Consider the following 12,761-nt stretch of genomic DNA (forward strand, 5'->3'; position numbering starts at 1 on the left):
ATTTTCTGACTTATTTATCTTTTAGAAATTTCAAACAGAACCCAAGAGCCTATTTCACAAGAGGATATGGTTGGTATTCAGCCACTGAACTGCTGCTTGACAGGCTAAGAAAACAGAAAGGTCATAAGCAGCAGCAACATGTGATGAGGACATTGCTGGAAACATCTAAATAGCATACTCAAGTATAAATGTCTCACTTAGGGATCCATACATCTGTGTCACATCTTCCTTAAGCTGGAAGGGAAGATTTACGGAAGTAATGATCAAAATGGAATTCTGGAGGGAGTAGTGAGTTATAGGTGTAAAGTCATTTATGTGTCACTCACCTAGATCCAAATGTCACCTGCTTCCTAAAAAATTACTTGTCTATACAACCCTAGACAATACAAGGTGAGAATTCTGCACAGAAACTTCAACACTACATATAGACATATTCAAGGAAGGAAACTGACAGGGGCATCAATATAAGTGTGGTTCAACTTTATTTCTCACTATTTCTATCATATTCAGGATGTGAAACCCAGGAGTTACACAAGATGGGATTGTGTGATTCCACTGAAAGAGGAAAGGCTTTGATGAGGATTCAGCACTTTTCACGAGCAAGAATCCCAGCAGTAACCAAAATATCCAGCCAAGATTTAACTGAAATAGCAGGTGGGTGGTTAAGCAATACAAACTCTCTGGGGCTGTGTGTACCACCTAAACGTGGTGCAAATTTCTGGCTTTATGAAAATAAAACTAAGTCACACTCAGCAACTTACACAAAGTAGGAGCTCATAAAACACCACTGTCTGGAGTACTTGCCAAGTTTCTTTACAAATGGTCCTAAACCTTGGGTAGCGCTGTTCTTTAAAGTCAAATCCCCACAGGAAATGGGTAACAGTGGTTGCCTCCCAAGAAAGCAGCTATGGAATCAGGAGACAAGGGTGTGGAGAGACTTATTTTCACTGTATGGCCCTATTCCCTTTGAATTTGTTTCAAAATCCTATGAATTTTGTGTATGTGGAATAACAATACAGAAATAAAATAATTAAAGAAAAAAAGTCCCAACCCAATGGCAAGATGAGGAATGAAAGACACCCAAGGCTACCAGCACAGCTGCTTTAATTCCAAGAAACAACACCTGAGAGATCCCTGACCAACAGCAATGTCTTACTCGTCTTTCTTCAGCACTCAGCACATTGCCTAGAATATATTAGGAGCTCAGTAAATGTTGACACGCAATAATAGCTCTCTTCCCCCAAAAAAGGCCAACAGATGGATGCTATAATGAGACAAATTACAGGAGACTTTAAAAATTACTAATAGCCTGAATTGTCCAAATAAGAAACAGATTGGCTGGAGAGATAATGAATTTTCCATTAGTGGAAGTGTCCAAGCATATATTAGATGATTATTTGCCAAGTCATATTGCACAAAGGATTACTGTATCAAGCAGTCAGACGAGACCAGGGTTTGGCAGGCTTTTTCCGAAAAGGGCCAGATAGTAAATATTTTAGTCATTGCATGCCAAAACAGTTTCCGTTATAGTTTCTTCTCCTTTTTTACAACCCTTGAAAAATGTAAAAACAATCCTTAGCTCGTGGACTGCACACACACAAAAAGGCCTTGGTCAGGATCTGACCTGCAAGCTATAGTTTGAGAACTCTCAGACTAGATGATCTTCCACACCTGTCATTTGGGTGACGCAGACTGCAAGGCCACAGTTGCTGGTCTATGATAGAAACCCCGTAATGCTGCAAATACATCTTTATGAACTGGAAAATGTAGTCTACACAGAACACTCACACATATGTTAGCATCAGTAAGCTACCATGAAGCTCAGTTAAGATTTACTGAGGCTCAGGGAGTCTGGGTGGCTCAGCTGGTTGGGTGGCTGACTCTTGATTTCGGCTCAGGTCATGATCTCAGGATCCTGGGATCGTGCCCGCATCAGGCTCCACACTCAGTGGGGAGTCTGTTTGAGTATTCTCTTTCCCTCCCCCTTTGCCCCTCCTCCTGGTCTCTCTCTCTCTCTCTCTCAAATAAATAATGCCATTAGTGGCATTTCACATGCAAAACTGGCATATTACCACACCTCTGATGGTTTCCTTCCTACTTTTTCCTGGACCCCTGCTACTGCCTCCCAACTTCTCTGGTGCCACCCTGGTGGCCTCGCCACTCCTTACCTCTGACTTGATGGTGAAGAAACATCAAGCTGCTTGGTTCTCCTCCAACACACCTGCTGTTCTGCCTCCGCAACTCTGAACAAACAGCCCTTCTGTCTAAAAGACATCCTTGCCCCTGTGACTGATACACTTTTCAAAATCCAGCTCAGAGGTTATCTGCTCCAGAAAGCTTTCCCAGAGCTGCCTTTCACTCTCTGTACTCCTTGTTTGCTCTTCTCCATCAGCTATAGTTAATCACTTCTGTCTCTAAGCTACCTCTACGTTTAGTATTACTGTCCAACTCTTCCCTGATCTGTCTACCTCCATCAACTTGATTGAAAATTCTACAGGTACAGAGATCCTGGCTCATATTCCTCTCAATATAACATAATCCCTTGCAGAGTGGCTCTCAAATGTTACTGAGTTCTAGAAACCTTTTATGGGCACCTTCCACAAGAGAAGCAAGAGAAAGAAATAAGCCAGGCTTCTGCAGTTGGGAAGACAAACTCCAAGCTCACTACCATGGAATGTGGAGATTAGAGTAATAAGTCATGAAGAACAAATGGAAATAGGCCAGATGACTTAGAAGGTCTCTAAACCTATTATTGGTTTTTAGGACTAAGATCTTAATTGGCAAGAGATGTGCACGTACAAATCAACTGAAATGAAACCTTACTCAACCAAATACAAAATTAGTAAAGAATTGATCTTTCTTCCTGAAAGTATTCCCATGGTTATAGAAGTTAAAAGCCTATATTCACAGTCTCAAAGTATCTCTCCACAAAAAAAAAAAAAAAAAAAAAAAAAGATTAATTTCAAAGGAGAGAAAAAGTGACTGTCGAGTGACAGAATCTGGCAGACACCATCTTCATGTAGGGACTGAAGTTAGCACCAGCAGCAATGGGACCAACAGACACGTATGCTATCTGATGGAATGCCACGAAAAGCACAAACACCTATAACACTCAGCTAAAAACATGACTTGGGGCTCATTGAGAGGAAAAGTCAGGTAAACCCTAACTGAAAAACATTCTACAAGATGACTGAGACTGGCTTACAATCTTCCAAAGTGTCAAGGTCTTAAAAGTCAAGGAAAGACTAAGGAATTGTTCCAGAATGAAAGAGAAAGACATGACGACTGAGGGCAACATGGGATCTTGGGTTGACACTCTGCTTCTATACAGGATGCTACTGGGACAAAATCTGGATGGAGTCTCTGGGAGAAGGGTATATGAAAGGTCTTTGTCTTATTCTTGTAAGGTTTCTGCAAGTTTGAAACTGTTCCAAAATATAATATGAAGACAATTTTAGTGCCTGCACACACCTAGCCTATGTTATATTCAACAGGCAAAACCAATTAACATGACAGAAGTTAGAAGAGTAATTACAGGCTAGGGTGGGGCTACTGACTGGGAAGGGGAAATAAGAAGCCTCCTGGGGAGCTGGACATATTCTATATACCTTGAGCTGGGAGGTGGTTACAGGGCACATACATATGTAAAAACCCATGAGCTATCGATTTATTAGTACACTTTACTGTATGTATACTATACTTGAACAAAAAAGGTAAAAGAGAAAGCCCTATATTCAAGCTACAGTGATCCTACAAAGAACCTTCCTGTATTCATTTAATGGTTAACAGATGACCTATTTAAATCTAGCTTTGTTGAAAAGAAATTCGTTTTTCTAAATAAGTCTAAATGAAATACCATTTCCATAAATTTCTCTAGCATCTGTTATTAAAGAAGCTGAAGACGGAAGTATTTTGGCTTTGCTGCTTATATAATTAATTGGAGCAGGAAGGCTCCCTGATAAGTCTGTCCAACTGGTTTCCCTCCGGAGGGGGACCAATAGAATTGGACACAGCGAATATTAAGCCAGTGTAGGATTTTTGGAAAAATGAAGAAGTAAAATTGGTAGAAGATAAACAACAATCATAGTGATAAAACAAACAAACTTGTCTTCAGGGAAACTAGACCCTTGGAGGACAGCGGAAAAACAGACCAGCCTAACTGTACCAAAAAAAAAAGTCTTGCTATAACTTTTCCAAGTGTGCATTCTTGGGTTTTTGTTTGTTTGCTTTGGGAGGGCAGGGGGACTTCTGATGGTCCAGAGAAAGGATGTTAAAGTGACAGTAGTTGGGAGCCTGGTCTTCAGACAGACCCAAGTATGAGCTCCAGTTCCACCTCTCACTAGCTGAGGAGCTTCAGGCAGGGAACTTCATCCCCTGTGCCTCGATTTCCTCGTTTGCAAAATCAGGATAACTGTACCCAAGCCCTAAGGTTGCTGGGAGGGCTAAATGAGAAAGTGCCTGGCACAGTCAGCACTCAATAAACAGTAGTGCTATTAGTTCTTCTTGTCAACACATCTCTTCCACGTTAGTCAACAGCGCCTGACTAATGTGGTTGCCCTTCCCCGTGCTCACCATGAAAACTTTCTCTGCCTCAAACATGCCTCGTTGAAGCCTCACTTCCCTCAAATAAGCACACTGCAGTCACAGCAGAGTATTAATTAAAATGGAACGGATGGTCTCCTGCTATAGGTCATCAAGGAGAAGTCCAGAGGAACAAGTTCTAAGAGTTAGGAGCACTTTGTGTTCAATTTCTCTGAGGCCGTGTGGGGCCATTCACTTAGCAGAAATGCCAGAATAACCGCAAATTGGCCCTGAAGTACCTTCTCTGGGCCAAGATGGAGCACAAAGAGCGGACTTCTGTTCTCATTCTCCCAGCTGCAGGGCTGTGAGCTCTGGCAGTCATTAAAATAAGCACCAAACCACATGGCCAAGTCCTGCTGACAGAGTATGTTCTTAGCTGCTGATGGGTTAAAAAAAAAAAAAAAAAAAAAAAAATGGAGAAGGCCAGGAATGGGGGAGGAGGCCCCTTTGGCATATGGAGTCAACGCACATTTTGTCGGCTAATGATGCTTGGCAACTTCATGAGTTTTGGAAATAATGTGCAAGGCTGCCAAAGAGGGAGGTGTACAAGCCCTCCCTTCCAAAAGGAGGGGAGCAAAGTTCCAAACTTTGAAGACAGATTAGGCTTTACCAGAAGATGAAAACTCAGGACTCCTACAGGGGGACCAGCTGGGTTCAGAAACCTCAAATCCTTTTAAAAATCACATTAGAGTCAAGATGCCCCTGAGCCAAACTGATGTCTCCACAAGATACCGAGTCATCTAAAATGGCTTTTTGTGACTGTACTATAAGGTGGTCACAGCTGTTCACATAAGCAGAGAGGACAACTGCTACTGCGGACGAGTTGTCTCCCTCACCTCCCCGTATGCCACCTCTACCCCTATAAATCGACATTATTTGTTTCTCCAAGAAGTCCATCAGAGAACTGACAGTCACCTCCATAGTCTTCACACTGTAACTTTCATTCTCACTGGCTACTCCTGGGAGTTGTTTTTCTTTGGTTTTCCTTCTGCTTTAATAACCTTAACCTTCGCATACAATCTGTTCTTGTTCAGCCTCAGTTTTTGAGAATGGGTGCAATGGATACCAGCATTACAGGGTGTGGCAAGCCTACAAGGGAGACGCAGTGAGAGCTGTAAAAGCTGAGAAGGCCTGTGAGAGAGGAGAAACAACACAAGGAAGATGGAGACAGGATGCCTGCTTCTGAGTCCTTTTTGTTACCTGCACCAATCAACAGTATCACGTTGCTCCATTCTGTATATGACGGACAGCCACCTGGATTTACCCGAATCACTGTGGAGCCCTTATGTCAACCAACAAGTAAAAGCCGTGATGGTTTCCTAAAAGCTGGCTGAGTTATGGAGTCTAGCTTCTGAGTAACAGGCTCTGTGGTTTTCAGTTCCGGTGATATTTAAAGAGTCCTGGAAAAGGAAGAGGGGCTGAAAAATTGGGCCAAGCCAACACCTGATACCAGATTTTCAAAATATGCGATTTCCAAAGATGAGAATAAGGTTGGATTCTACAGTCCATTGGACAGAGGTTTTGCTCCTAGGAGTAGTGTCATGTGGGCCATTCTAGATCACATGGCACTTTTGTACAATTAGGAAACTGCACATCTTCCTCAAGATGTTTTACTTCCTTCCCTTAGAAAATTGTTGTAATACACTGACGGGTTGGCTCAAGACATTTTACCTTTGTATGCTAGAAAACTGGCACTACAAAATATACCCATGATGCCTATGACCTACACAAAGCACCCCTCAGATGTGGCCTCTTGTGCAGTACACAACCTGCACAACTGTAGCAGCAGTCATCATAAGAGGCCACTATGGTTTAAGAACAAGTCATAATAGCACTTCTTCCTTGATCAAAGAAGAACCACAGACATAGGACATAGGATATCTGGACCTCAGCAAGGTCTCTGACAAGAATGCTCCAAATATCCTAGTAGACAAGATGAAGATGTTGTAGGGGCGCCTGGGTGGCTCAGTTGGTTAAGCGACTGCCTTTGGCCAGGTCATGATCCTGGAGTCCCTGGATCGAGTCCTGCATCGGGCTCCCCACTCAGTGAGGAGCCTGCTTCTCCCTCTGACCCTCCCCCTCTCATGTGCTCTCTCTCTCTCATTCTGTCTCAAATAAATAAAATCTTAAAAAAAAAAAAAAAGATGAAGATGTTGTAATTGGATATACTGACATAATCAGAGGGGTCAAAAACTGGTAAAATAATCTTACTCAAAGAATGTTGGTTAAGGTATGAACTGATGTTAATAAGAAACTGATGTTAATAAGAAAGGAGCTAATAGTGATAAGTCATTGGCTCAGTCTTTGGTCCTGTCCAATTTATTTTTATATATCTGTGTGAATGAATATTCATCAATATTTACTAAGTATGTCATGTGTGCTAAACCCTGTGTTAGGGGTTTAGAGCAGGGAAACAGACACAGAAATCACACCCACCTATAAGATGGGACACCACCTGCTGTACAGAATCACTGTGAGGATTCAACTAGAAAATGTAGAAAATGCATGTACCTGACACAGGAGGCACTCAAAAACAATGTTACCAACAAAACATGTGTCAAAGACAGGGGGATTTCCATTTAGTTATTCCTTCAATAAACATTATATCATGTACAAGTTCCTGTGCTATATTTCAGCATTCAATGGCAAAAAAGCTAAGGTCTTTGCATTTTAGGATCTAAGTTTTGAGGGTTACACAGACCAGGAATGACAGGATAGCAATTTGTGGATAAAACAAATGCCTTACAGTATGGTATGTGTTTGTGCAGGGTGTTATGGGAGGAGGAAGGAGGGGTATCTAAATTAAACTGCAAAGCAGGGCTTTGTATTTTGGCAAAGATTTGTATTTTAGAAAGGGCACTCTGGCACCAGTGTGGGCCAGACAGAGCAAGCAGCTCAGTGGTCATGCAGGAATATAGGCAAGAAGTGAGAAGAGCCCAGACTAAGGCAGTGGGAGAGAAAATGGAGGAGTAAATGTGTCAGGAGATATCAAGGAAGGAGAATTTGTAGAACTCTGATGACTGCCTGGGATGGGATGAGAAGGAAAAGTCCAGGATGACTCCAAGGCTCTGGTTTGAATGACTAAATGGAAGGAGGAGAATGAGTCAGAATAAAGGATGCAGAAAGAACTGCAGCTTTGGAGGGAAGCTGATGAGCTTCATTTTGGACTCACTGAGTTTGAGGGCTGGCCCTCAGGAGAGATCCCAGCTCAGGATACAGAACAGGGGTCTTTGGCATATAAATGGGAATTGAAGTTGTGGGTTAGAAGAGCACAGAGTATAAGGCAGAGCCTTGGAGAAAACTAGCATTCAAGGGACAAAAGGAGGAAAAAAGTCCACAGTGCATACAGGGGGAAACAGCCAGAGGGATAGCACAAAGCAGGAGTGGTTTTCGTAAGTGAAGGAATATCAGCAATATCAGATGTGCTCAGAATTCAAAAGATAAGGAAGGAAAAATGTTCAAGAGTTTTGGTAACATGGAGGTGTGAAGACTAGGGAGAGCAATTTTGGAGGACGAGTGGGTGGAAGCAGGATTTTAGCGAATGATGACTTCAGGAAGTCAAGAAATGTGGATGGGAAGAGGTGGCATGATGGCCTGATGGCAGAAGTTAATGGGAAGGTGTTTGGTTTTTTCCAGATATTTAAATGAGAAGAGATAGTTAAGCAGGAGAGAAACAGAATAAATGATAGGACCAGGTCCTGAGGAAAAGGAGATGGAATCTCAGCACAGGTAAAAGAATCAGCCCAAAACGTATTTCTTTCACAGAATTAGGCAAAGTGATAGGGTCAGCTGGAGACAAGTTTGTAAATTATAGCAGTTGAGGAGTCTTAACCGCTGGTTGCAACTTCGTGAGGTCAAAGGCAAGGTTAGGAAGCTGGAAGAGGAATGAAAACCTGAAAGACAAGGAGGAGACGGGCAAGAGAGCTGTCCAAACACACACGAGGAGTGCCGAGCAGCACCAGGAGGCCACAGCGTGACAGTGTCAAGGGCAGGATGTGTCAACAACAAAGATGGGGATGGGAGTGCTCAGATCATCACAAAAAAAGTACAGCCCTGGTCTGTAAGGCCAGACTCCTGGAGGAAAGAGATCTTCTTTTATACACCACACTCTTAAAGAGAGACTGTCTAACAGGAACAAGTTCAAAGGAAGGTAATCACAACAAAGAAGGTGTGAGAAAACCCCAGAGGTGATCATCTGGGGCTGGACTGGCACCGAGTTGTTGTTACCCGGTCTGCCAAGACCATGGTGGTGCATACTGCCTACTGGGTAACAAAGCAGTATCTCATTATTCTCCCTTGAATACACAATCAGGCCTTACACCAGAGATAGGTAGAAGGATCGGGAGATAGAAAAAAAGGAGGAGGAAGGCATTTCTTCTTCTTCTTTTTTTTTTTTAAAGATTTTATTTATTTATTTGACAGAGAAAGACACAGCGAGAGAGGGAACACAAACGGGGAGTGGGAGAGGGAGAAGCAGACTCCCTGCCGAGCAGGGAGCCTGACGCGGGACTCGATCCCGGGACTCCAGGATCATGACCTGAGCCGAAGGCAGTCGCTTAACCAACTGAGCCACCCAGGCGCCCGAGGAAGGCATTTCTGAACTTCACTGCCCATGGGTAAAAGTGGAGAAAAGAGGCCATTTGGACTTCTAAATAAAATCTGAGGAGGCCAGGGATAACCAGTCAAGGACCACTAATCAACGAACTTTGTTATTACTTACGTCCACACATAGGACCCATCCCCACTACCCCCCATATCCCAATTCATCTTCCTCCTCTCCCCATGTGGTGTTATCCAGTTACCAGTCCAGCAAATCCCACTTCCTTTAGCCCTTAAACCCACGCATCCATCTCCGTCCGCACAGCCACTGCCTTGGTTCAGGCCTTCCTCCTCTGCCACCTGGACCAAAGCAACAGTGCCCTCACTGGTCTCCCTGCTGGCTCTGCCCTGTCCAGTGTAATCACCATGGAACTGCCTAGGTAATTTAAAATAGATGAGAGCATGTCACACCCCTTTTTAAACTTTCACTGCCTCAACTCTCCAACACCACACTTTCAAGAAAGTCCAAACTTCATAGCATGGCAATATTAGCTGCTACCGTTTATGATTTACCATCCTCCAACACCAAGTGGGTAACATACAGAATTCAATTCTCACAGCAACCCTGGGAGGTTGGCTTACACATGAGGAAACGGAAGTTTAGAAACGGAGTGACTTGCCCAAGGTCTCAAAACCAGTTCAATGGCAAAGCCAGCATAGGTACACAGGTAACTCAGATTCCGAAGTCTGTGTTCCTAATTATATATTATACAGTCTTTTGTTGCCCCCAAAGCCCTTTGTGATCTGCCTCCTGCTTACCTTTCCATAGTCCCATCTTAGCTGAGGTGAACTACCTGCAGGTCATGCAGTCACCTATAGGCCTCTGCTCGCGCCACTCCCAATGTGTGCATTATCGTCCCACCTCCCACTCCTCTTCTCCTGACTAATCTTGCTCATCCTTCAGGCCTTGAATAAAGCAATACCTCCTCACAGAAGCCTTCTCTGATGCCTCAGCCTGACGTATGATCACTCTAAGTCCTCCTCTGGCAAATGTCTACAACAGCTTCATACCATAGTGCTGTTGTCTATCTCCTTGATTTAAAAAATAATTAATTCCTTGAGGACAGGGATGTGTATCTTGAATGAGAGCCCTGTACTTAACTCCTTAAAGAATTTCGAAATCATGTCACCTGAGAGGCAGGGAGGAGCTGGCCAAAAAAAATGGAAGGGGAAGGGGAGATGTTTTAGGCAGCAGAAGCAGCAGGCGCAAAGGGCTACAAATGAGAAACAACCTGTAAACGGTTTGACAGGATGGAGAAACAATTAGGCAAGATGAGCTTTCACAAGACTGGCTTTTTCTTCATTCGCATGTTAGTTCCAAAGTCACTTAGAGAATTCATCTCTGACCAGCTAGATTTTACAATAGCTCCCTCCGCTTAGCCCCAGTTACTCTCCATTCCATTACTGTTCCTTTTTTCTGTGGCGTCTAACAGGATCTGAAACACCTACCACCCACTATAAGCGCTGTATCATGGACAATCACCACAACCGCCACCACCACGATCAAAAAGTAGGCTCCATGAACAGCACCTCTGCATCAGCAGTGCTTATGGTGATGCCTGGCACATAGCAAAATTCTCAGCTGTTGTGGAGTTTACTATGGGTAAATAAATTCAATGTGCTCAGCCTGGAGAAGAAATGGTGTGAAGCGGAAGGGAGAGCCCAAGGGCCTGAAGGAGGGACAATGAGCTGAGATTATGGGGTAGCTGCTTTCAGCTCAACATATGACTTAAGTCAAAGCTAGGGAAAGACCAAACAACAATAACCAGAAATAGCGAGTTTTCTGCCACTTAAGAAATTTAACCCATGGGCCGGGGTGTCATAAAAGAAATCCAAGTATTCAATTGGAAAGGGAACCTGGGTCCCAGGGGTCTGAAACGGGCAGTCACAGATATGCCTGGTTTGAGTTGCAAAGTTAAAAAACATTTTTTCTTAAATTGGTTTTGAAAAAATTGTAGTCGTCAGTGTTTAAAATCAAGAGATTACACGAGTGCAACACAAGAGTTTTGCTTTCATTTCTCCAACTTCATATATGTTAGTATTGTGCTCATAAAACTCAAGCAAAAACGTTTGACTATTTCTGACATGGAAATAAAATTTTTACACCTACATTTACCTTACCTGACTGAATAAGCATTAAAGTTTGTAACCCCTGGATCAAACTGAAGAATCGAGAATCTTAGCTCAGAAAAGCCCTGACAAAAAACTGACTTCATTTAACGCCCTCGCTTCACAAATGACGTTATTTATCACTCCCATTTTACAGATGAGGGAAGACAGGTTCAGAAAGAGGTGACATGCCCGGGTCACACAGCAAATCCGGGCAAAACCAGGATTAAGAGCCCTGGCGTCCTATGCCCGGTATTCCAACACCGAAGATTCAGAGGACTCCCGGACAGACGACAGGAGGGACTGACTTAGGACATTAGGAGCTTTCTAGTCAGGACCCCGGACTGAACCAGTCCCAGGGGACGTGGCTGGAGAAGGAGGGTGAAAGCCGGAGTCAGGGACTCCCTGGAGGAGAGAGGATCCTGAAATCCACCAAGGCTCTCGCCCTCACTGCCGAGCTCGACCCTTCCCGCCAGGCCTCCAAAACCCAACCCGGAGGACCCCGCTACTCCCTCACCAGCGCGGTTCACTTACCGCCGCTCAACTTCCGGCAACCACTGCGTAGTCCGCAGCGCGCGCCCCGATGACGCATATGGCCCCGCCCACCCGCCTGCCCAGGTCAGTGGTGCGCATGCGCACACGGAGGCGCGGGCCAACCTGGTATATGAGCCCCTAGCACCGGGCTGAGTGGGAGGAACTTGAGTTGCAAGGAAGGCGGAGCGTCAGGAGGTGGGCGAGGCCCCCTGGTGAGAGCCGAGCAAGCCAGTTTATCAGCTGTGGAAATGTGTTATATGCCTGTCGTGCTTTGAAAAAACTGCTCCACTTTCTCTCTTTCGATTTCAGAGCATGACAGGAATTATGATCATTTCCATTTTCCAGAAGAGGCAGCATTAAACGTATCCTAAGTGTCATTAAAGAGGCAGGTGTGGAGACAAATGAGAATTTTAATAGGTAAAAGTTCATGAAAGTCGTCAGTAATTAACCTGTTCCTTCTAGACCAGATATTATTCTCATAGCTCCCCGCTGTCAATGGGATAAAGTTACTCCTTCCAAGTCATTTATCGTGCATATACTATGTGCCAAGCATTGGTCAGATATTGAAGACACAATAGTGAGTATAAACTTAATGTGACATATAAGGCCATTCATTCATAAGGAATGAAAGTGACTCAGATGTAGCTCAATAGAGTCATAATAAAAAGAGTAATTACTACTATTATCTACTGTGTTTTCAGGGTTTCATATTTTCTAATCACCACAAAGGTCCTGAACATAGATGTCATATTATCCCCATTTTGCACATAAAGGAGCAGAGACCAGGAAAAGTTAAGTGGCTTGCTGAAGGTTACAGAGCTTTTGGGGTAAGATTCTAATGGAAGCATGTTTGACTCTGCCAAATAAGAAAACAAATCCAGACTTAGTGAGGAGATTACTTTATTTGAAAGGATTGTTGCAAGGGGGGAGAAAAAGGG

General features: G+C 43.7%; 1 protein-coding gene across 4 annotated transcripts in view; it reads right to left on the reverse strand.

Annotated features, from left to right (window-relative positions):
- Window positions 1-11,884, reverse strand: part of ATG7 (autophagy related 7) — a 231,371-nt gene extending 219,487 nt beyond the window's left edge. For 2 of the 4 annotated variants that reach the window (XM_064592190.1, XM_054504588.2), the window contains exons 1-2: window positions 11,824-11,872; window positions 5,782-5,981 (exon numbers count right to left, since the gene is read on the reverse strand). In XM_064592190.1, the coding sequence (XP_064448260.1) occupies window positions 5,782-5,813 (32 nt within the window). In that variant the 5' untranslated portion in view covers window positions 5,814-5,981; window positions 11,824-11,872. Of the gene's footprint in view, window positions 1-5,781; window positions 5,982-11,823 lie in introns of all 4 variants that reach the window. The other 2 variants (XM_045861818.3, XM_064592208.1) reach the window with 2 other exon arrangements.
- Between the last annotated feature and the right edge of the window lie 877 nt (window positions 11,885-12,761).

Source organism: Mirounga angustirostris, unplaced genomic scaffold (genome assembly GCF_029215605.1).
Source record: "Mirounga angustirostris isolate CCGP_5_RB_7025 unplaced genomic scaffold, mMirAng1.0.hap1 SCAF_1, whole genome shotgun sequence".
Taxonomy (NCBI): Eukaryota; Metazoa; Chordata; class Mammalia; order Carnivora; family Phocidae; genus Mirounga; species Mirounga angustirostris.